The sequence below is a fragment of the Glycine max genome, chromosome 4 (genome assembly GCF_000004515.6).
Source record: "Glycine max cultivar Williams 82 chromosome 4, Glycine_max_v4.0, whole genome shotgun sequence".
NCBI classification, from domain to species: domain Eukaryota; kingdom Viridiplantae; phylum Streptophyta; class Magnoliopsida; order Fabales; family Fabaceae; genus Glycine; species Glycine max.
Window position 1 is genome coordinate 5,938,139 of NC_016091.4, and position 22,835 is coordinate 5,960,973.

General features: G+C 33.9%; 2 protein-coding genes across 6 annotated transcripts; one reads left to right on the forward strand and one right to left on the reverse strand.

Moving 5' to 3' along the window:
• The first annotated feature begins 1,098 nt into the window (after positions 1 to 1,098).
• On the forward strand, positions 1,099 to 12,571 carry CYCA2;1 (mitotic cyclin a2-type). Of its 5 annotated transcripts, XM_041014552.1 has the most exons (13): positions 1,099 to 1,630; positions 2,155 to 2,499; positions 2,760 to 2,985; positions 3,357 to 3,499; positions 3,881 to 3,973; positions 4,200 to 4,333; positions 4,800 to 4,875; positions 4,964 to 5,040; positions 5,228 to 5,261; positions 5,374 to 5,523; positions 5,614 to 5,748; positions 12,160 to 12,218; positions 12,388 to 12,571. In XM_041014552.1, exons 2-13 carry the CDS (start codon positions 2,212 to 2,214, stop codon positions 12,446 to 12,448), a joined length of 1,476 nt encoding a protein of 491 aa, XP_040870486.1. In that variant the 5' UTR covers positions 1,099 to 1,630; positions 2,155 to 2,211; the 3' UTR covers positions 12,449 to 12,571.
• A 1,962-nt stretch (positions 12,572 to 14,533) lies between these two features.
• Positions 14,534 to 17,804, reverse strand: LOC100775273 (serine/threonine protein phosphatase 2A 57 kDa regulatory subunit B' kappa isoform). The gene is made up of 2 exons (XM_003522594.5): positions 15,986 to 17,804; positions 14,534 to 15,164 (listed from the first exon to the last, which is right to left on the reverse strand). The coding sequence occupies exons 1-2, from the start codon at positions 17,135 to 17,137 to the stop codon at positions 14,826 to 14,828; spliced, it is 1,491 nt and encodes a 496-aa protein (XP_003522642.1). The 5' UTR covers positions 17,138 to 17,804; the 3' UTR covers positions 14,534 to 14,825.
• Positions 17,805 to 22,835: the final 5,031 nt, after the last annotated feature.

Sequence of the window (22,835 nt, forward strand, 5' to 3'; positions counted from 1 at the left end):
TAAATTTTCAAAACTTGTAAACAGTATGAATATTACATTTTCATATTCACATTCCTAAAAATAAACTTTTAAGTATGAAACAAACACATTTTATATGCTAAACTAAAAAGTAAGATGCAGTAATTTTAACTATATTTCATTTTTTAATTAAAAAACTTCTAGGTTCAAGAATATAGGGAGAGATGGACGATTTTATTTTTTTCCTTTTCATATGAATCACATTTAGCTAGTCATGAAATTTATCTGTGTCAAATATTCATTTAGGATCAACTCCTTGCTGTATAAGAATTGAAGCATGGATATTACATGGGTAACGTATACGGCATAGTAATGACATGAATTTACAGCATAAAATTATAGTAAAGGACATGATTAGGATATACAATATATAAAAACATTAGCATTAATACAAAATTGAATCTTTTGTAACATGTGCGACACTTTATTAGTTTATTAATTAATTCTTTTAATTCACAACGTAAAAGAACTTTTGAACAAAAACACTTAAACATTTTAAAAGGACAAATAATTGTATGATTTTAATACATTATAACTCCTCTTTAAAAAAAAATACATTATAACAAGTTTAATATAATAATATTAGCAATAAATATTTGTTTATGTTAATTTAAATATGTTGACTTATAAGACTTAAAGTTTTTTTTATGACTTAAAGCGTGACTATTTTAATTAAATGGATTTTAATAAAAATCTCTATTTAATTCAATTTATAGAAAATTTAACTTGGACTTATATAATTTTTGCTAGGTTACACGTAGACATATTTATACCCTTATCATCTGATCATTCTTAATTAAATTTTTCTTTTAATCAATTTTTCTTTATTTATAATTCTTGAAATAGATATTTATTAAAAAATCTGAATTTAATTTTATTTAAATCAACACAATATTAGTAAAGATGTAATAATTGACATAGCTATATAACAATATACTCCTGCGCCACACATAGTAATTATAAAATTATATCGAATAAATAGTTAGCAATAAAATGTTAACTATTATTACATGAGTATAGTTTTTAGAAATGTTACAAGAAAATTAGGGAGATGGGAAGATAAAAAAAAAAAAAAAGTGTTTGAGTTTTTAGTAAGAGAAGAGTAGAAGTTTTATATGAACTATATATGATAATTAATTTTTTTAAAGTAAATTATAAAAGACTAAGAAAAAAGTTACAATAAACAATGTTTTAGTCTTGTCATAAATGTTGTGCAAAATATTTACATATTTGCCTAAACACAACTTTATCTTTTTTCATTATATCAATTTATATAAATTATGAAAAAAAGGTAGAAGTTCACGACATCTCTAGTTTTGAACTGTGTCCCTGTCCCGCCCACTCACTCTGCTGCCTATAACATCCACTCTCATTCTCAAGTCTCAACCCACTTAGCTTTTCTCTTTTCTTTTCTTTAAAGGTTTCAACAAGCAAACACACTCTTTTTAATTTCCCCCCTCTTTCTTTAACTTCTTTTACTCTGTTTCTGAATAGCGCATTCCGAGATATTTTCGTTCTGTTAAGGATGTTTTGTCTTAGTGTATGGATCTTGTCTTGAGCTGCATTGCTTCTTCAAATTTACGTAAATTTCACTTCTTTTGTTTTCTATTGGGTAAGGAGACTGAAATTTTATGCACCTGGGCTTTTTTTTTACCTCGGGATTTCTCTGAAGAGTATGGAAATGATGGGATAGTTTTATCCATTTTTATTGTGTTTTCGTCGGGAATTGTTTGTTGGTGATTGTTATTGTATTTGTGTTGGGGTTGAGTGAATGTGTTCATACACCTTTTCTCATCGATTAAACATTTTTGTTATTCACAGCATTTTGTTTATTCAACGAATCAAGAAAATCGTGACAGAAGAAAAGGGAATAGAAATAAGAAAAAGATCTGGGTCATACCTTGCAATTTTTTTCTTCATTTTGTTTTGACCAAGTCGGGAAATGTCATCAGGGTGATACAAATTCACAATCTTTCTTATTGTTTCCAAAACAAAATCAAGAATGTTACAAAAGATTAAGTATTTGACTGAAAGATCATGGTGAAACAAATTCACAATCTTTTACTGTTTTCGTTCTTAAGTACAGTTATTGATTGCCATTATCCAAAGATTGTTAATTTGGTGTTTGAAGAATAGGTATGAGCAAGATTTTTAGTTGAAGCAATTGGGTTGCTCTTCTCCAAGGCACACACAATGGATAAAGTAAATAGAGTTTGTGCCAAAGATGAAGAGCGTCCACTCCGAATCACCAGAGCAAGAGCTAGAGCCTTGAGAGGGATTACTCCCTACTCAAGACCCTCCTTAAAAAATGAGCAGAAAAACGTGCTTCGAGCTAATTCCAAAAGAGCAGCAAGTTCTGGAAACAAAACTTTTGCGGTTGTTCCTGCTGTTGTCCAGCAAAAGGGAAGGGCAGTGCTTTCAGATATATCAAACATGTGTGCAAAACCACATGATAAGTGTACTAAGGCATCAAAATTTCAGGTAAGCATGAAAGATTCACTTTGTCATCAAAGGTAGATTTCAAATCATCAAATGTTTTTTTAATTCTAGTGATAAGAGAAGTAAACATTTGTCTATGTGAGTTATTCTCGTTTGAAAATACAAAAACATTTGATCCAATATCTTGATTTTTCTCATCACAAAATGATTTTTATTATTTTACAAAGTTGTTATTCATCTACACCTAAGTCTGAGATATCATTAGTGTAGTTAGTGATGCTGGTTGACTATCCATTATGTAGGCCAAAGGAGTTTGTACAAAGAAAAACACCAAGCTTGCAGCCTCAAGTGTTTCCACTGACGTTTCATCCTCACATGACGATGTTAGAGCAAAGTTAGCTGAAGAATTATCCACAATAAAGATGGTTGAATCAAATGACACCTTAAGAGAAGGTGTAACAGCAGACACCTCACTTTCAATGCAAAACTCTGTGAAATCTGATGAACTCCGGAACTCTCCAAACAAAGGTTTTTCAATAACTCATGTTACTAGTATGCAACAGACTTTAGGCATATAGTATGACATACTAAATTACTAATTGGGCAAATGAAATTCATGTAACTCTCTGATTGAACATACAAAGCATTAAATGCTACTTGATACATAGGCTTTAACATTGAGGTTGTTGAACTTTTCAGCAGACAGGCTCTGCTTTCTCAAAAATATATTAGTTGCTTGTGTTTTCATTAACTAATTGAACTGAATTTCTTATTTCTTTTGGAGAATGCAAAATACTAGTATTGTTATACAAGGAATTTTCAAGTTCAAGGATCTTGTAGTTATCCTCGAAGTTAGAATCCTGTAGTTACTGTTTTGTTCTCTTGATTCAATTGTGCAGACATAGATATAATTTGTGAGAAGCTGGGAGCCTCAGACTCCCTGACTATTGTGGACATTGATTCAGAGTTAAAGGATCCTCAACTGTGGAGTTTTTATGCCCCTGACATATACAGCAATATTCGAGTCACAGAGGTTTGTGATGTACGGGTGTAATTATTTTTTCTCCTGATGTGTTGCTACTATGCTATTAGTTTATGTAACTGGTGAATATTTCAATATCTTCGGTTAAACAATGTTATGATATAATTACATAAACCTTAACTTCTGCTTTTTCTGTTATTTTCACAGTCTGATTGCATTTATAACAAAGTTCTTTCAGAATATAACATTCACTGGCAGCAAAATAGCAAGTATTCTTGGATAGCAGAGAGCTAATTTTGTTTAGTAACATAATAGTATTATTATAATATTAATATTGCTGCATAAAAGAACTTTACTATGTAATACTCTTATAATGCTGAGAAAAGAGGTTACTTTCACTACAAAAAATATTGACGATGAGTTTTGGTGAAATCACTCCAGCTTCAAAGGAAACCATTGACCAACTACATGGACAAGTTGCAGAAAGATATTAATCCAAGCATGCGTGGAATTCTGGTTGATTGGCTTGTGGAGGTTAGTCTCATGGCTGCAGCATTATGTAGATTTCTATACTTCTCTACTGCCTTTCAATGAAAATGTGGTTGAATTATAGGATATTGACAAGTAGATGGATATCTACAATTCATTATCATGCTCCTGATATAGTCACATCTGAAATACACAATCAGTAATTGTTGTCTAAGTTGGCCATCAAGCTTTGATTGTGGGTTTGCTGAAGGTTTCCTTTATTCCCTTTCAGGTTTCTGAGGAATACAAGTTGGTTCCAGACACTCTTTACCTGACCGTGAACCTCATTGATCGGTATCTCTCAACAAGACTCATTCAGAAGCAAAAGCTCCAGTTGCTCGGTGTTACTTGCATGTTGATTGCATCGTAAGTACCAAACTTTGTAATGGTCCAATGGAAGTTTCCTAATCTCAAAGTTTACACTTACTGATGTTCTCTTTGAACTCTGTACTGGGAACGATAAGGCTTTTAAAAATGATGATGACACTCAACTATTCATCCTGTCTAGTACGGTGGTGATGGTGAAAATTATTATTTGTTGGTAACCCCTTATATAATAGTTATTTTACTTGTTAGTCTTGGACTTTTACAGATTTGTCAGGATATAATTTGTTCTCATTATTCTCTGTAGTTTTGCATATAAGCTGGCCATGAAACTTTGTTTGGACATTATAATATACAATGAGCTTCTAATTTTATTCATGAAATTCTTGATTTTGATTGAATGCATTTGGTGATGCTGATAAGTAGTAATTTAAGATATCATATCTATTTTTCTATCAATACCATCCAGTCTTAGATGTGTTTTTTTTCCTTCTTTCGTGGCTTTAAGAAAATATGAAGAGATGTGTGCACCTCGAGTGGAGGAATTTTGCTTCATCACAGATAATACATACACAAAAGAAGAGGTACTGCATTTGGTAGTATAGCTGGAATCTTCCTCCTTTTTTCAAGTAGTATTCATAATGATTACACCTAATTGGCATCATTTGGCAGGTATTGAAAATGGAGAGAGAAGTACTGAATCTTGTGCATTTTCAGTTATCTGTCCCCACAATCAAAACTTTTCTCAGGTATGTAACATACATGTAATCTTAATAATTCGATTTAGTGGTCTATATTTATTATAATTGTTTTTTATAATAACGAGTTCCCACTTAATATGCCTCTTATATATATATCAACGTTTTGTTGGAAAACATCACTTAGTTATAAATTAACTGAATTATGAGTTTATGACGATCTTTTCTCGGCTTTCAGGAGATTCATCCAAGCAGCACAATCTTCTTACAAGGTACTACAGTAATCCACTATCTATCCACAATTTATTTAACTTTGAGAAGTTGACATTATTATGCAGAAAAGAAAAATGCAAATTAACTTGCTAGTTTCATCTTGTTATACAGGCTCCTTATGTTGAACTGGAATTCCTGGCAAATTATTTAGCAGAGCTTGCTCTTGTTGAATGCAGCTTCTTCCAGTTTCTACCTTCCCTTATAGCTGCATCTGCTGTGTTCCTTGCCAAATGGACCCTGAATGAGTCAGAACATCCATGGGTATGAACTAAGTTGACTAATTCATCTTTCACCTTAATGTAGATGTAAATAAATTTTAAGAGTCACATGCATTTATTTATTTATTTGCAGAATCCAACTCTGGAGCACTATACAAAATACAAAGCTTCAGACCTCAAAACTGTTGTTCTTGCACTGCAAGATCTGCAACTTAATACCAAAGGATGCTTCCTGAATGCTGTCCGCGAGAAGTATAAGCAACAGAAGGTTAGAATTATTTGTTTGAATGAACTTCTCCATGAACATTTACAAGAATAAAATAAATTGAACTTTTCTCGTAAGCTAAAACAAAATTGTGCACTTAGCTTTTGGAGAAACTAAATAAGAGAATTTCTATAAAAGTTACACTTAACTTATAAGAGAAATTCAATTTATTTTGTTTATTTTTATTTTCTTATTCTATAGATATATTTATAAAAAAAGTTTATCCAATCCTTTTCGTTCCAGTTGACTAAAGTTTTTAACTCCACACCAAAATTGCTACATATCACAAGACATACATAATGTTGGTTAATTTGAAAATTCGAGATGATACTGGATAAATCTGAAGTCGTGTATAACACTTTCAGATTGAATCAAATTTCGGGGTTCAACCAAAATTGTTCAATCGGATAAAATCAGAAGATTATAATTCAAGAGTTTTGTTTTGGTCTTGTATGTTTTGTCACACGTTATGCTTTCTGAACTTGATGGAAGTTATTTCTTTTTAAAAATTGCCGTTGATGGAAGTTTTAGTAACTTCCATGTAACTTCCAACCGTTGATGGAAGTTTTAGTAACTTCCATGTAACTTCCAACATTTGTCTAAACCGAACATCTCGTTATTACATTAAAACAAGCGTGCACTCTTATTTTAACATAATAAAGAGATCAATTACACTAAAATGTCCAACAAACCTCCCCCATTTTAGTATAATTACCGATCAAATCACCAAAGTCATAACATACCACAAACTACTGCATAGATGAAATATCGTGACGATTGAATTTCATCTTAGCAAATTACACGTTTCAAATATTCGAATATCAGGGTGTCACTAAGGATTGAACCCTTTCTATTCATAATGAATACATGAAGATAATCTGCACAATAGTTTATAACATTACTCTTGCTCGACACTAGTTTACTAGTCTTTGTCCCTATCCTTCATAAGCATATCAAAGCCAAGTCTCAGCTTCTTGAAGCGGCTAAACTTCATGCTTATATAGGTAGTTCTTTTCTTTCTTGCACCTGCAAATGCAATTTTTCAAAAGAACCATTGAGGAGTTATACTCCAACCTCCTTAACTTACAGAACCGAACACATACCTTTTGGGATACTTTCGATGATGTGTTCCAATCTCTACATGTTAAGCTTTCCACATTGAATTCAGCACCTAATGTCATATTAGATGGGAATTGGGTATCTTAACATAAGAGATTTCAGATGGACTTTAATCCTAATCCCACAGCCGACCTTTTCACGAGATCTTTACTTAACCCTTTGGTTAAATGATCGGCCAAATTATGCTGAGTTCTCACAAACTCCACTGATATCACACCATGCATGATTAACTCCCGAACCATGTTGTGTCTAACACCCAAGTGTCTAGACTTCCCATTATACACTTGACTATATGCCTTAGCCAAAGTAGCCTGACTATCGCACCTGATAGACATGGGAGGTATAGGTTTGGGCCACAATGGAATCTCATAGATCAGATTTCTTAGCCACTCAGCTTCTTTACCAGCTACTGCTAAAGCTACAAATTCAGATTCCATTGTTGAATTTGTAATGCAGGTTTGTTTCTTGGATGCCCAAGAGATAGCACCTCCTCCAAGGAGGAATACCCAACCACTTGTGGATGAATAATCTTCCATATTGGTTATCCAACTTGCATCAGAGTAACCTTCAATAACCAAAGGAAATCCAGTATATGTCAAACCATAGTCAATGGTTCCCTTTAAGTACTTGAATACTCTATTCATAGCTTGCCAATGATGAGAACTGGGATTACTTGTAAACCTACTAAGTTTAGCAACAACATAAGCTATATCAGGCCTAGTACTAATCATTGCATACATGTGTGATCCTATCGCCCTTGAGTATTCAAGTTGAGACACTGCTACACCTTTATTAGGTAATAGCTTCAGGTTAGGATCAATGGGAGTACTTACCGGAGAACAATCTTTAAAATTAAATTTCTCCAATATCTTCTCAATATAATGTGATTGAGAGATGGAAATGCCATTGTTTCCACGTTTGATCTTTATTCCTAAGATCACATCCGCCTCCCCCATATCTTTCATATCAAACTTAGAAGACAAAATTGCCTTAGTTTCATCAACTTGATCTTGGTCGGTACCAAAGATCAGCATGTCGTCTACATACAGACAAATGATAACTCCTTTGCCATGAGTATCAAACTTGTTGTATAGACATTTATCTGCTTGGTTTAGAACAAAACCACTAGACAACACAACCTCATCAAATTTTTGATGCCATTGTTTAGGCGCTTGTTTCAAGCCATAAAGAGATTTCATCAGTTTACACACCTTATTTTAATTTCCTGGCATAACAAACCCTTCAGGTTGTTTCATGTATATCTCTTCATCCAATTCACCATTTAAGAATGCATTTTTCACATCCATTTGGTGAATCACCAGATTGTGGATAGTAGCAAGTGCTAACAACAGTCTAATAGTGGATATCCTAGCAACAGGAGCATATGTATCGAAAAAATCAATACCCTCCTTTTGCCTAAAGCCTTGGATAACCAATCTGGCTTTGTACTTGTCAACAGTACCATCCACTTTCATCTTTCTCCTAAAGATCATCTTACATCCTAATGGCTTACATCCAGGAGGTAAGTCAACCAATTTTTAGGTATTATTTTGCATGATGGAATCCATCTCACTTTGGATTGCTTCTTTCCAGAATACAACATCCCTTGAAGCCATTGCTTCACTAAAAGTCTTTGGGTCTTCCTCAACATTAAGGCAATATTGATATTGAAATTCAATATCATTCCTTGACCCTTCAACCAAATAGAGTTGAAAGTCATCACCAAATGACTTAGCCTTTCTTACTCTCGTACTCTTTCTAGTTTCAGTACTAGTTGAAGGTATATCCTCAATATTAACTGAGACTTTCGACATGGAATTCATGTCCTTTGGCCTAGGTATAGATGTAAATCTTTGTTCATCAAAGATAACATCTCGTGACTCTATAACCGAGTTCACAGCAACAGAATCATTAGATTCTAGCACATAGAATCTATATGCTTTAGAATGTTCAGCATATCCAATAAATATGCAATCTATACCTCTTTCACCTATGGTTTTCCTTTTAGGTTCTGTAAGCCTGACTACAGCCCTACATCCCCAAATTTTGAGATAACTCAAATTTGGTGTCTTTTTGTGCCAAAGTTCATATGGGGTAACCTTATTCCTTTTGTTAGGAATTTGGTTCAACAAGTAACAGGCTGTCAACATAGCCTCACCCCAAAATCCTTCACTTAAACCCGAATAGGATAACATGGAATTCACCATTTCTTTCAAGGTTCTATTCTTCCTTTCGGCTACACCATTCTGTTGTGGTGTATAGGGAGCTGTAGTTTGATGTATTATTCCAGTAGATTGAAAATAAACCGGATCATAATACTCACCTCCCCTATCCGTACGAAGAGTTTTGATTAGCCCATTTTGATGAAGTTCTACCTCTTTCTTATAAATTTTAAATTTATCAAGAGCTTCATCTTTTGTATTTAATAAATATACATAACAATACCTTGATGCATCATCAATAAAAGTAACAAGATATTTTTATGACCTAATGATGGAGTAGCATGCAAATCACACAAATCACTATGAATAAGGTCTAAGACTTTAGTCTCACTTTTAACATCCTTAAAAGGTTTCCTAGTGATCTTGGTCAACATGCAAGTTTTGCATTTTTCAATGTTCATATCAAAAGGAGGAATCATACTTGTTTTTGACATATCTTTTAATCTTTTGTAATGAACATGTCCTAATCTAGCATGCCAAATTTCTGATTTTGTCATATTAGTTATAGAACTACACAAGGCCATACAAACAGATTCATGAACAAAAGGAACATCAATGTTTAATTTAAACATTCCATTACAACGATAACCAAATCCAACAAATGAACCATGTCTTGACAAGATGTACTTGTCACTTTCAAGTACTTGCTTGAAACCACAATTATTTAAAACCATACCAGACAATAAGTTCTTACGAATGCCAGGTACAAATAAGACATTATCCAAATACAAACTTTTTCCGGAAGTAAAAACTAAATTCACACAACCTAATCCTAGGATTGGTTCAGTTGCAACATTGCTCATCTTTACAATAGAGTCATCATCGATTGGTCTAAATTCCTTGAACCAACGACGATCTTTGCACACATGGCTTGTTGCTCCCGAATCAAACCACCAAGCAACATCATCATCCTTGTTGCTTTTCCGGATCATTAGACCCACTTGGACCAGCCTTGTTCTTTCCTTTGAACACCCGGCAATCCCTCTTTAAATGACCAGGTTTCCCACACTTCCAACATGACAATTTTGTCTGTTTGTTTGGACCTTTGTTCTTATTTCCTTGAAATTTTTGTTTGTTACCTTTAGCATTGTAATTTTGCTTAACTGTTCCACTTTCCTCTACCATATTAACGAAAGAGGAACCTGCTACATTTTTATCATTGACTTTGTCAATTTCCTGAGCCCTCAGTGACTCCTCAATCATGAAATGACTACCGAGTTGAACCAGAGTCAACTCTTCCTTCTTATGTTTCAAGGTATGCTTGAAGTCTTTCCAAGAAGAAGGTAGTTTATCAATTATAGATGAAACTGCAATGGATTCATCCATTTTCAAATCATGTTGAGTAAACTGACCCAAAATCCGCAGCAGTTCATTATATTGTTCCATAACAGGCCTCGAATCAATCATTTTGTAATTAAAGAAATTACTAACTAAGAATTTGGCATCTTCTGCCATATACTTGGATTCAAGAGAGTCCCATAATTCCTTAGTAGACTTAACATTTTGATAAATATCAAAGAGAGAGTCAGACATACCGTTCAGAATGTGTCCACGACAAATGTAATCGTCGTTCTCCCATTTCGAACGCTTCCTTGTTTGATCCAGAGTTTCATCTTCCATATACACCGGCATCGGTGTACTCAGCACATACACCACATTCAATGTTGTCAAGAGAAAGTGCATCTTCTTTTGCCATCTTCTGAAATCCTGCCCTTCAAACTTGTCCAACTTCGCAAACTTGCTTGTCATCTTCGAACTATCGTTCGTCATCTCGAAAAATTTGATTCAATCTTTTGTTGGTTAATTTGAAAATTCGAGATGATACTGGATAAATCTGAAGTCGTGTATAACACTTTCAGATTAAATCAAATTTCGGGGTTCAACCAAAATTGTTCAATCGGATAAAATCAGAAGATTATAATTCAAGAGTTTTGTTTTGGTCTTGTATGTTTTGTCACACGTTATGCTTTCTGAACCAGAATAATTATTTATGATCAAAGAAAATGTGGTTTTTGGCGGTTGATGGAAGTTATTTCTTTAAAAATTGTCGTTGATGGAAGTTTTAGTAACTTCCAACCGTTGATGGAAGTTTTAGTAACTTCCATGTAACTTCCAACATTTGTCTAAACCGAACATCTTGTTATTACATTAAAACAAGCGTGCACCCTTATTTTAACATAATAAAGAGATCAATTACACTAAAATGTCCAACACATAATATAATCGTACGGTTTTACCAACAAGGTTGGTCCAAATGGTAAGGATTGGACTTGTATGTGATAAGGATGCGAGTTTGAATCTTACTGTTGAGAATCTTGTTAATGGGTGATTTATAAGTAATTTTGTAAAAGCTCAATGAGTCTTGAGGTATGTCGTGATTTTGATGAGCCTTCATTCAACTAGTTTAAACTTTTACTCATTTTAAAAAATATAATTATACAGTTTACAGGAACTTCTTTCCATCCCACCCTCCTTTTGTCTATGGGATCTATGTTACTGATTAAATTATGTATTTAATACATATATCCAAAAAAAATTCTAGACCCTACATTAAAGAAAAAAGATCTATATTTTGGTATCCACATAAAAAATTATTTACATATTACTCCTTAGCATTTATTAAAGTTATAGTGGTATTAGAGTTATTCTTACATAGGGATCTAAACAAAAAACGATGTCAAATTTAGAGATCAAAATATATAATTTTTTTCATGTAAAGTCTAAAAATTTTTCACGTAAAAACTAAGTCAAAAAAACGGTATCAAGTACGGATCAAATCTAATACTGCTATAACTCTAGTAAATTGCAGGATCAATCTGTAATCATTTTTACGTAAGGACTAAACTGAAAAATGGTGTTTAAGAAGACCAAAGTTTTAATTTAATCTATGTCAAATTATATAATGATTATTGGGAAAATGGGGTGTTTAAAGGGTTCTTATTCTGCTTTATTTAACCTATATACCCCATTTGAGTAAAGTATATGAACCGGCAAAATAATATGCACGTCCTTATCCTTGCTGAAAAAGGTGTTGAGATAATTAAATGACAGTGACTTTTGCTTTCTGTGACAGTTCAATTGTGTGGCAAACTTGTCTCCAAAATCGGTGCAGTCACTCTTCCAGAACCAAGTGTAAATGTTTTTGGCTGTTCCCTTAAAGACTTTAGAATTTCTGGCACAGTGATGGTTGAAACCATCATCAGTTACATATTTTACCATTCTTTTTTATCATCAATCCCCCACTTAGTGTCTGTTCCGTAATTGTAACATGTAAGATGATCTCAAATTCTGGTTCTTCCAGGTCTCTTTGTTTTGCAAAGGGAAAACTGTTGCGGGATGATACAGTTCAAAGAGTGAGTTGATGTACTAACACCAATTAGAGACTCATTTTAAGGTTCTCATTAAGCAACAAAGTCGTATAGTTCCTTTCAACATTTTGTACCGAAACATTTGTATGTAATTCAAATTACATTACCTACAATTTATTTTTCATTTCTAGATATCTTTTACCACATTTGCTCTACCCTTTTACATTTGCAGCAATGTGTCATAACTCAACCTCAAGACACAATGCAAGCTTCCCAAGGATTTAACGTAAATGGGAAAATTGTAATAAGTGTTGGTACTTTTTTTGAATTTCTCCATATTGGGATGGGACACTTAAATCATTCACTTTATATATATAAAAAAAATAGTAATATGATAATTCTTTAATTTTAATATTGAAGCATTCAACTTTGAACCAATTGGGTAAAGTGTAAAACGCAATACATGTCTAGTTTAAACGAAAAACTTTGTTGAAAACATTAGAGTAAATAACTAAATTAGCTAATGTTATAAATTAGTTTAAAAGATGAAAATTTTAAATTTAATTTTTGAATATGTAAAAGGTATAACAAATTAGTTCCGCTGATAATTTAATGATAAATTGGTCCTTAAATATTAATTTGGTCTTTGAAAAATATAATTTATTGTCAAATTGATTATTGAACATTATAATGATAAGATAATCTCATAAATTTAACGACCAAACTAATTTTTTGCATGTTTTGTATGGTGACTAAATTTGTATTTTTCATCTTTTAAGGACTAATTTGTGATTACATCACTCATTTAAAAATAAATTTAGTTATTTATCCAAAAATATATTAAATTGTTCAAGGAATTGAGACCTTACCCTCTTCTAGTGGGGCCAAAAAAATAATATACTGGATCCAAGTAATTACTAAATTGTTCCCTTCGGGAGCTTTTGGTAGGAGGAGAAATTTTTTTATACCCAAAAAGCATGTTTGGTCGAAATGAATAAAATTTATTTGGTTGGTTATTGAGAATTTTTATATAATTTTCCTAAAAATCAAATAGTTATGCATATTTTTATTAATTATTTTAATTATTTATCATATTATATAATTTAATAAAAAACAATATTTTTATTATAGTAAAACAAAAATAATAAAAAAAGTAAGATTTTTATCTCCCCATGAAAAAAACTTGTGAAAAACTAATTAAAAAACATTTTCGGAGAACATCCTTTCCTAAAAATATTATTTTTTTAAAATACATATTAAATATGAAAAATTAAATTTTTTAAAATGAAATTCCCAGAAAATATTTTTTTTCCTCCTAATGCTCGTTGATGCGAAAGAAAAAGAAGCTTTTTGCTGGATAGGACTCCAAAATTCTTAATTTTCTCTTTATGAAAATTGATCCAACAATTGTGATTAACACTAAGATTTGCAAATAAAGTTTGACTGAAATCATAACAGACTTTTCTTGTGATTAGTCAACTGTAGTCAACTGTTGAAAAGGACAATGAATTAATCACAATAAAAGTAGGTTGTGAATTCAGTTGAACTTTATTTGCAATGTTAGTGTTTTAACTAAATCACCAAGTAATTTTGCTATTTTTTTTTTGTTTTTTTTTGTAATTAACACTATAAATTTATTATCTCTTATTTTTATTTTAAAAAATCAAATCAGAAAAAATAACCTACCAAAACCATGTCATTATTATAAAAGAGCGTGTATAAGAAATTATAAAAGTTTTTGTTTATAAGAATTAAACAAAACTAAAAAATATCATCTAAAATGAGCCCGAGTGTATGATTGAGTTAACCCATTTTACGAAAATACTTATTTATTCAACAATTTTTCATAAGAACTTTAGGAAGAAAAAAACTAACATCTTTTAATTTAAACAATTCTCACGTGAAGACCCCATTTCCATTTTAGTATCTTCTCCAAATGCACAAATTGTTAGATGGCCGTGACGTTGGAACAAGTCTTATAAACTAAAAGTACAACTTTAATCATGTATACAATTGTTCATTTATTGGTTAATAGTGCCTTAATTTGCAATGCCTGTATGGCAAATCCTTCGTGGTTATAGTCCAAGCTCACTTGTTATAAGGGGCAGAGAACAAAAGCACTGAGGAGCACAGAGCACATTTTGGAAATAGGCTTATACAGAAAATGGTTTGATCCGCTGCATGGTCCTTCTCATCAATTATCAGGAGGCAATTAACTTGCTACCATGCAGTGACGATCAAAAGCATGTTACAAGGTACAACATCTGGCTGCCAGAAGCATCAAAAGCATGTAGGACACAAAAAAAGAAAAAGCTTACTCCCAATAACAGCCATTTACCACTTTTCTAGTGGTTTTCCCACTATATCAGGAGGAAAAGAGATAAGGATTGAGTGTCTGACATACATACATGCATACATAAGTTACAGGTTATCAAATTGGAGATACTAAAACTGGGGTATTTCCAATCGCAGGCTGGAGACTGGCTGCATGCTCGAGTTGTTTCCACGCTTCCTTCCGCTTCTCTGCCGCCATGTTTAGCATTACTTCTTCTTCCTTGAATTGAGAATGAGAAGCCAGGAACAGCTTCTCATCCATCTCTACAAACATTTTTCTCACGTTATAAGTTAGGTTGAGCACTGACTGGCTCCAGTGGCCCTGAGAATTCTTCTCTAAGGCTGGAAATATGATTGGCAGGATCACTTGTCGGTTGTGAGCAATCAAGTTGACAATATGGTCGTTGTTCCATAAGAAAAGGGCTCTTTCAGCTACCTGCAAGAATCCATGTTGAATGAAAAAGGTTATAATTTTATCAATTAACAATCATGTCAAAGGAAACAAGTGATTCTCAAAAGAGACACAAATGAATGAAGATGGAGACAAAATAGCAGCAATTAAATCATTAATTTAAAAAAGCAAGAGACATATGCCATTCCCGAAAGGAGGTTCGAGGAACTTGGAAATTTACTCCAAGTAAACATGGAGAGCTCTGATGAAACAAAAAAGAATACGAACTACTTTCAGTTTCACATCCTATGAGTGACCTCTTGCCCAGAAATAATCTAATCAAATGAATCACCTTTGCAGAAAAACCTCCCAAAAAAGTTGCACTATGTTTTGACTTTGAACCCAAAGCAAAGCATTATTAGTCTCTACTTAAATGGGAGTTTAGTGACTCACATTCAACCAACACACGACTCATGCTCCTGCATTAACCCCATTAAGGATGGATTAACCAGGCTTTGATACCTGTTGAGGTAGAGACTAAAGGCCAGGCTGTGAAACAATGTTTCCTTCAATTTATACAGGAGCTCAGTGTCTTGACCAAGCAAATAGGAGATACACACTTCAATCCCCCTGGTGTTCATGGATTGCCCATTCCAACGCATGAGTCCCATATTGGCTGGGTGTGAAACACAACCCCATACGCTAAGGGAAGTCTTTGCTAATGTGCTTAATAATATAATGCCAGAATATAGAGCATCACACTACACAAACTATAGCTAAAAATCATGGATTTCATTTCTATATAAAGGCATACAACTAATGAGGATTCACCAAATGGATTAACTTAAAGTGAATAAAAATTGTACCTGGAAGTGCAAACTGTTAATGCAGCATCCAATCCGCCAAAACAACGGGACCATGACCCTCTGAAACTCTACCATGTTAATTGTTTCCAAAATTTCCTCCAGTTCACCCAGGAACATCACCTCTTTCTGACTGTTCGTTATCGGCCAATACTTCAACATCCCCCTTATCACAATGCTTGCCAACTTGGGCTCTTTCTCTATAAACTGTGTAACGCAATAAGACAACTGCTGGAAGTACACCCCAATAGACTTGGGCTTGTGCAAGGGAATCAAAACCCTCCACAAGAAGATCTTGTGCTCCTCCTTCAAAGGCAAAGCAAACCCGCTAATTATGCTCCCAAAAATCTCCAACAACTCCGCAATCCCATTGTGCCTCTCGGTCTCAAACACAAAGTTATAGAACAAGTTGTTAATTGATTTCCTTATGTAGGGCCTATGCACCATGAACTTGCCATAAACCCTATGCAGAATCGTCTTCAAGCAGTCCCTCTCCCTAGGATCCTCCGAATCAAACAACTCCAACAACCTTAAAATAAACGAATGGTCAATGTACTTCTTAGCCACCTTAGCATCGAGACAATTTGAGGTTATAAACTTAAGCAGCAACTCATACACCAGCTGCAAATGAGGCCAAGCGGGATCAAACGCTGGCTCATCATCATCATTCTCACCACCACGATTGGACCTGTAATTTGGCGGGAAAACGCGAAAGAGATTAATAGCACACATTCTGCAAACAGCAAGAATAGCAGGTTCACTGAACCTCGAGGACCCACAAGAGGACACAAAATCAACGAGCTCAACGAGGGTTCTTCTCTTCACCTCTTTTTCCACCGTGTTCTTACCAGGGTCCGTGAAATCGAACGTGACGCAACACAGGCTCAGCTTGCTCACGAAAAGGTTCATCTTCTCTGAACTCGGAACATCCTTAAAAGGAACCAAAGGTTCAATCAACGACACCGTGCTCGCCGGAAAAACCGCCGACGAGGATGTTTTCTTCGCGGCGGAGGAGCCTCCGCCGCCGGGAGGGCGGATGTTTCTGCTGGCGGCGCGTGGGGAATCGTCCGAGCGCGACGAGTCGGCTCGGCATGACTCGTCCGAGTCGGGTTTGGGTGCCTTGCGAGGGAGTTTGCTGAGGAATTGCTTGAGCATGGCGACCCAGAAGGTTGAAACGGTAAATTTCAAAGCTTTATAGGAAACCCATTAAGGAAGGAAAAACAATGTGGCACAAAATTAATGGGTTCTTCTTAAAGGGAAGAATGAGGGAGGAACAGAGGGAGAAACCCTAGATCTTGGTCATGGAAAATTGGGGGAAATTGCAAGCAATGTGAGAGGGGATGCATGAAATTGAGACCGAGAATTTAAATGGGTCGAAGGAAATTTACGATTTTGCAGCATGCGTTGGTGAGAAATTGAATCTTGAAGGCCGGGAAGTGGTAAAAAATGCAAATGAAATGTTACAAAAGGAATAGTTAACAATTTAACATTAGAAATAGAAACTCGGGAATTTCTGATTTTTTTTTTTCTCGGGAATGTGGGAAAAAGGGAAACGAAACTTGTTAAGGTTGAACTGGAAAAGAGGTGGGAGTTTCAATCTAGGGCACAAATCGAAGAGGGAATGTGATGTCTCAGATCACGAAGTTTTGTGCTGTGATTTTTTTGGGCAATGAAACCCTCTGAGCTGTTTCTTCTTCTGTTGTTGATGATGAATAATGTGATCCACCGCCATGGAACTCAGAAATAAACAAAAAAAGAGAAAAGTACAATGAGGCTATGGCTGGTTTTAACTTCTTTTTCTCTTGTTTAGGGGGCATTAATTAATCAAAATATCAAAAAAGGTCTTTATAAAATCTACATTATATATTTGCAGGGTATTTAAATTGGCATAATGGCCTCACTCACATAATGATTTTGGGTAGTCATTTATTTTGGTTTGAGATGCATTCGTGGATTTTTATATAATATAATAATTGAAGGAGGGGAAAAAAGATAAGAGAAGCATGGCATGGATAGATTTTGGACACGAACACGTGTAACTGTACTTATGTAAGGAAAAGGGAAAAGTCAGGAAAGTAAGCCTGTAAAATTAGGGACATGACATGGTTTCTTGCCCGTGTCTGGACAGATGTGAAAATTACAGGTTGGTAGGTAGTATGTTTTCCTAACGATTTTTTTTGGGTACTATGGTTATAATAGCAAATGATGATTATTCGTGCAATTTTGTTTTTAAAAAAATCTTTAATTAACTGCTAGTTTTTCTTTTTTTATCGGGAGCTAATGTTAGTAGTTTTTTTTTAATATGCTTCTTTACCCAATTTTAAAGTCTCCATGAATGTATTTGAGCTTTTCTAATCTTTGGTGGTAAAAAAATGTTGCTATGGATTATAATAGAAGAGCTAGTGACTTTTATAACCAACTAATAGGATGTCTTGTTTTGTTTTAAAGTTACAATTGCGGCAATGAAAATAATTTGAAACAGTATTCATTGTTTGTTTGGTTTTTTAGATTAAAAAATATTTTAGGGAGATAATTAATTTTAAGAATATTTGAAAATTACATGCTATATGTATTTAATTTTAAATGTGAGGTTTATTGAAAATTAAAATATTTTATTTTATTATAATTTTTTATTTTAAAAATATATTCTTGATTTACTATTTAAATAATTTTTAAAAGTATTGTTTCCAAAATAAAATGGTTTTTAATATTAATGCTTTTAACAGGGTGTTGGCTTAAATGTACATCAAATAATTTTTTCCCTTAAATCTTAGTAATATTATTTCTTTGGATAGAAAATTTCAGTAATCTTTAGAATTCACTTTAAATTTCAACTTATTCAGATTAAGTTTAAAAAAGTACTTAAGATATAAACCTCTCCATAAACTAGTAATTAGAACAAAAGTAATTTTAAATGTATGTCATGAGTTAAAGTAATGATGACTACTTATTTGAGTGAAAGAAAAGTAAATTTGAGTGTCTAAATCTATTATACGCATTGATTATCTTTGTTAACAATTATTTCACTACAATCAATCATGACTATTTTTAACTCAGCTCAACTGTTTTTGTTTTTGGCTAGCTTCTAACTCTGATATGTACTTATAAACTATTCGTTTTTCACACGAAATCTCCAAAATCATAAGAATTATGCGTTTATAAGTAAATTCCCACGTTATCCAAATCTAGTTATGCCGTCCATGTTAGTTTTCCCCACTGACATAATTATTATTTTCTATACTTGGTTATCTTTGTCCTATTTCATACATTAGTTTTCCAGGCAAGTAAAATAATTAGTTTTAATTTTGATTGATTTTAACTATTATGACGTTTAGTTGCCTCATTAAATGCTCTATGTATTTTATGTTTTTTTTTTTATTGACAGTGATGATAATACTTTTAGACTTTAATGACTTCACATCATCATTAATAAGTTACTGATTATTAATAATGGTAAAATTGGTACATTAATAATATTTTTTAAAATATCAATAAAATAAACTGAATTAACTAATTTTTTTGGTTTATATGATTTTATCCAAAGCATCTTTATATTAAGGACCAAATGAGTAGAGTATAGAATATCATATATATATATATATATATATATATATATATTAGTCTATATAAACCTACATAACCAAATCATATACTACTATATAAACCTAATAGACTAAATGAGTCAGGTCAATCCTATAAATTATTTGCCTAAAAAGAATCAAGCCTATTTGGTCAGACATTTTTTTTTCCTTTTAAAAATATTGTTAATTTAAGGAAAAAAACACAAATAGGCCAATTTACCAGCCTAATGAGCCAAATGGCCTATGAAAAATTCGAGCCAAATCGGGTCATACAATTTTCACCAATTGGCCTGTCGGGCCAAACCTGGCCCATTTGATAGTTCTAGCCAGAAGACACCTATTTAAATAAATAAATAAATAAATGTATTTGGGCGATGAAAAACACACACAAAAAAAAATAATAAAAAGGTTAGGGGAGTTGCTAGGTGCACCCAGCAATATTGCTGGTGCACCCAGCAATTTTAGTGAATGGCCATTTTGCCCTTTAAGTTAAAAATTTAAAAACGCGCTTCTCTTCTCGGAAGACCACTACTACTTCTTTTCTTCTTCCATTCCTGTTGATCCTCCAAGCTTTCGTCTTCTTCCGGACACCGCGAGCCAAGCTTTCGTCTTCTTCCGGACACCACGAGCCAAGCTTCTTCTTCTTCTCCGTCTTCTCCGCGAACAGCCTTCGAGGTTAGTCTCCCTAACTCTCCATTGCTTTTACTATCCAATATTGATTCAGCAGTGGAACCTTAGGATAGTAACCTTAGGGTAGTAACCTTAGGGTAGAAGACGAGAGGGGAGAAGATTAGAGTATGCCGGAAAAAATGGGGAAATGGCTGACGACGGAGTCTTCCGGAAGACCCGTTAGGGGTTCTTCCGGAAGTTCCGGAAGAACCTTTTCCGGAAAGTTTCCGAAAGAAGTGTTCTTCCGGAAGTAACCAAACATCTTCCGGAAGAACACTTCTTCCGGAAGACTTCCGGAAAACGTCTTCCGGGAACTTTCCGGAAGAAGTGGTTCATCCGGAAGACGCGCACTTCCGGAAGAAGTTTCAAAGTTCCGGAAGACCTTTCCGGAAGAACCCCATCTTCCGGAATGTTTCCGGAAGAACCACTTCTTCCGGAAGTGGTTTTTTTGTTTTTTTTTGTGTTTTTTTTTTTTTAATTTTTTTTAAACAGAAATTGTTTTGTTTTTTTTTAAATGAATTATTTTATTTATTTTGGTTATTTTGTTTTTTAGATTTTATGAAAAATGAAGTTTGGGTTTTTGATGTCATATTTTTTTTATAATTTAAATTGTGTATTTTTACTAAATATTAATTTGTAAATTAATTTTTTTTTATAAAAGTAGTTGTGTTTGTTTTTGTTTATTGTTTTTTTTTAAATTAGTGTTTTTTTTTAAAAATGAAGTTGTCTATTTTTATAATTAAAGTTGTGTGTTTTGGAAGTTTTATAAAAATACTAATTTTTTATAATTAATTAGTTTATTTTATTATAAATGAAGTATTTTATTTACTAAAAAAATTGTGGATGTTTACTAAATAATTTTTTTTACATTAGTTGTTTAATTTTTTTAAAAAAAATTAACTTGTGGATGTTTACTAATTAATTTTTTTTACATTAGTTGTGTTTTTTTTTATAAATGAAGTTGTTTATTTTTTTAAAAAAATTAAGTTGTGGATGTTTAGTAATGAATTATTTTTATATTAGTTGTGTTTTTTTTTTTTATAAATGAAGTTGTTTAATTTTTTTAAAAAAAAATTAAGTTGTGCATGTTTATTAATAATTTTATTTTACATTAGTTGTTTTTTTTTATATAAATGAAGTTGTTTAATTTTTTTTTTAAAATTAGGTCGTGTATGTGTGAAAATAATTTGATTTAAGTTAGTCTTATTTGTTTATAAATAAAGTTGATTTTTTATAAAGAAAATTGTGTATATTTTGACCGAAAAAAATACGTGTTCGACATGATTTACAGATCATGGCCAGAACACGAGGTTTAGGTCGTGCCATAGGTAGAGTTGTAGGCAAAGATAGAGCTGCTGACGAGGATGCTGGCGATGTTCCCGAGAGGCGTAGGCCTACTGCCTCAGCCCGTAGGCTACGCGTTCATCAGATGACTACGGAGGGACGTGATATGGCTGAGGACGTCGCTGACATGACTGATGATGTCCCTGAGCAGCCTACGGAGGCACCTGAGATGCGTGCGGACGCACAGGGTGCTGATAGTGGTGAGGGGTCAGATGGTGATGATGCTGCAGAGGGATTCCCTGGTGGTCCACGTGACCCGTCAGTGCTCACATCATTTGCCGAGCATGTTGCACATGCCGTGTGGAGTGGACAGGTATTTTAATTTGTTAATTATTTGTCATTGTTTATTTATTTGTTTATGATTAATTTTTTTTAATAATTGTATAATTTGTACTTCAAATCAGGAACGTCCTGATTTGAAGTTAGTGTCACATGGGAGGAAGCTGACACTGATTGGGAGGCCAGTGCCTGAGATTGAAGGCCTGGTGGCTGCCACAGGATTAAGTCCACTGATAGATTGTTCAGTTATTACTGGCGATCCTGGACTTATATCCGCATTTGTGGAGAGGTGGCACAGTGAGACTAGCACCTTCCACCTTCCAGTAGGAGAGCTGACGATCACATTGGATGATGTGTCGTCCATTCTACATTTGCCCATCACTGGCGCCTTGCATAGTTTCCACGCTCTTTCTACGGAGGAGGCCAGATTCTTGCTCACGGAGTTGCTGGAAGTGTCTGCGGAGGAGGCCAGAGCCGAGACAGCACTCACACGTGGAGCATATGTACGATTAGGATGGGTTCGTGACATTTATGAGACCAGATGTCAGGCCCGGCGGTGGATTGTCGCAGCTCGCGCTTATTTGCTGCACCTTGTCGGTTGCACTCTTTTTGCTAATAAGAGTGCAACATACGTGCATGTGGTCCACCTTGACGCTTTCCGGGACCTCGCTCATAGTGGTGGTTACGCTTGGGGGGTTGCCGCGCTGGTTCATATGTACGACCAGTTAGATGAGGCTTGTAGGACCACCACCCGACAGCTTGCGGGGTACTTGACGCTATTTCAGGTAAATTTTGTGTTTATTAATATGTTAGGTTCGATTATGATTTAAACATGTTTTTATGTTATGTTAACCTCAATTATTGTGTAGTGCTGGATCTATGAGCACTTCCCTAGTGTGCATCAGTGCGTGACTGACGACACATACCAGGAGACGTCCCCACGTGCTTCCCGGTGGTTGACGTCGAAGGCGCACATGAAG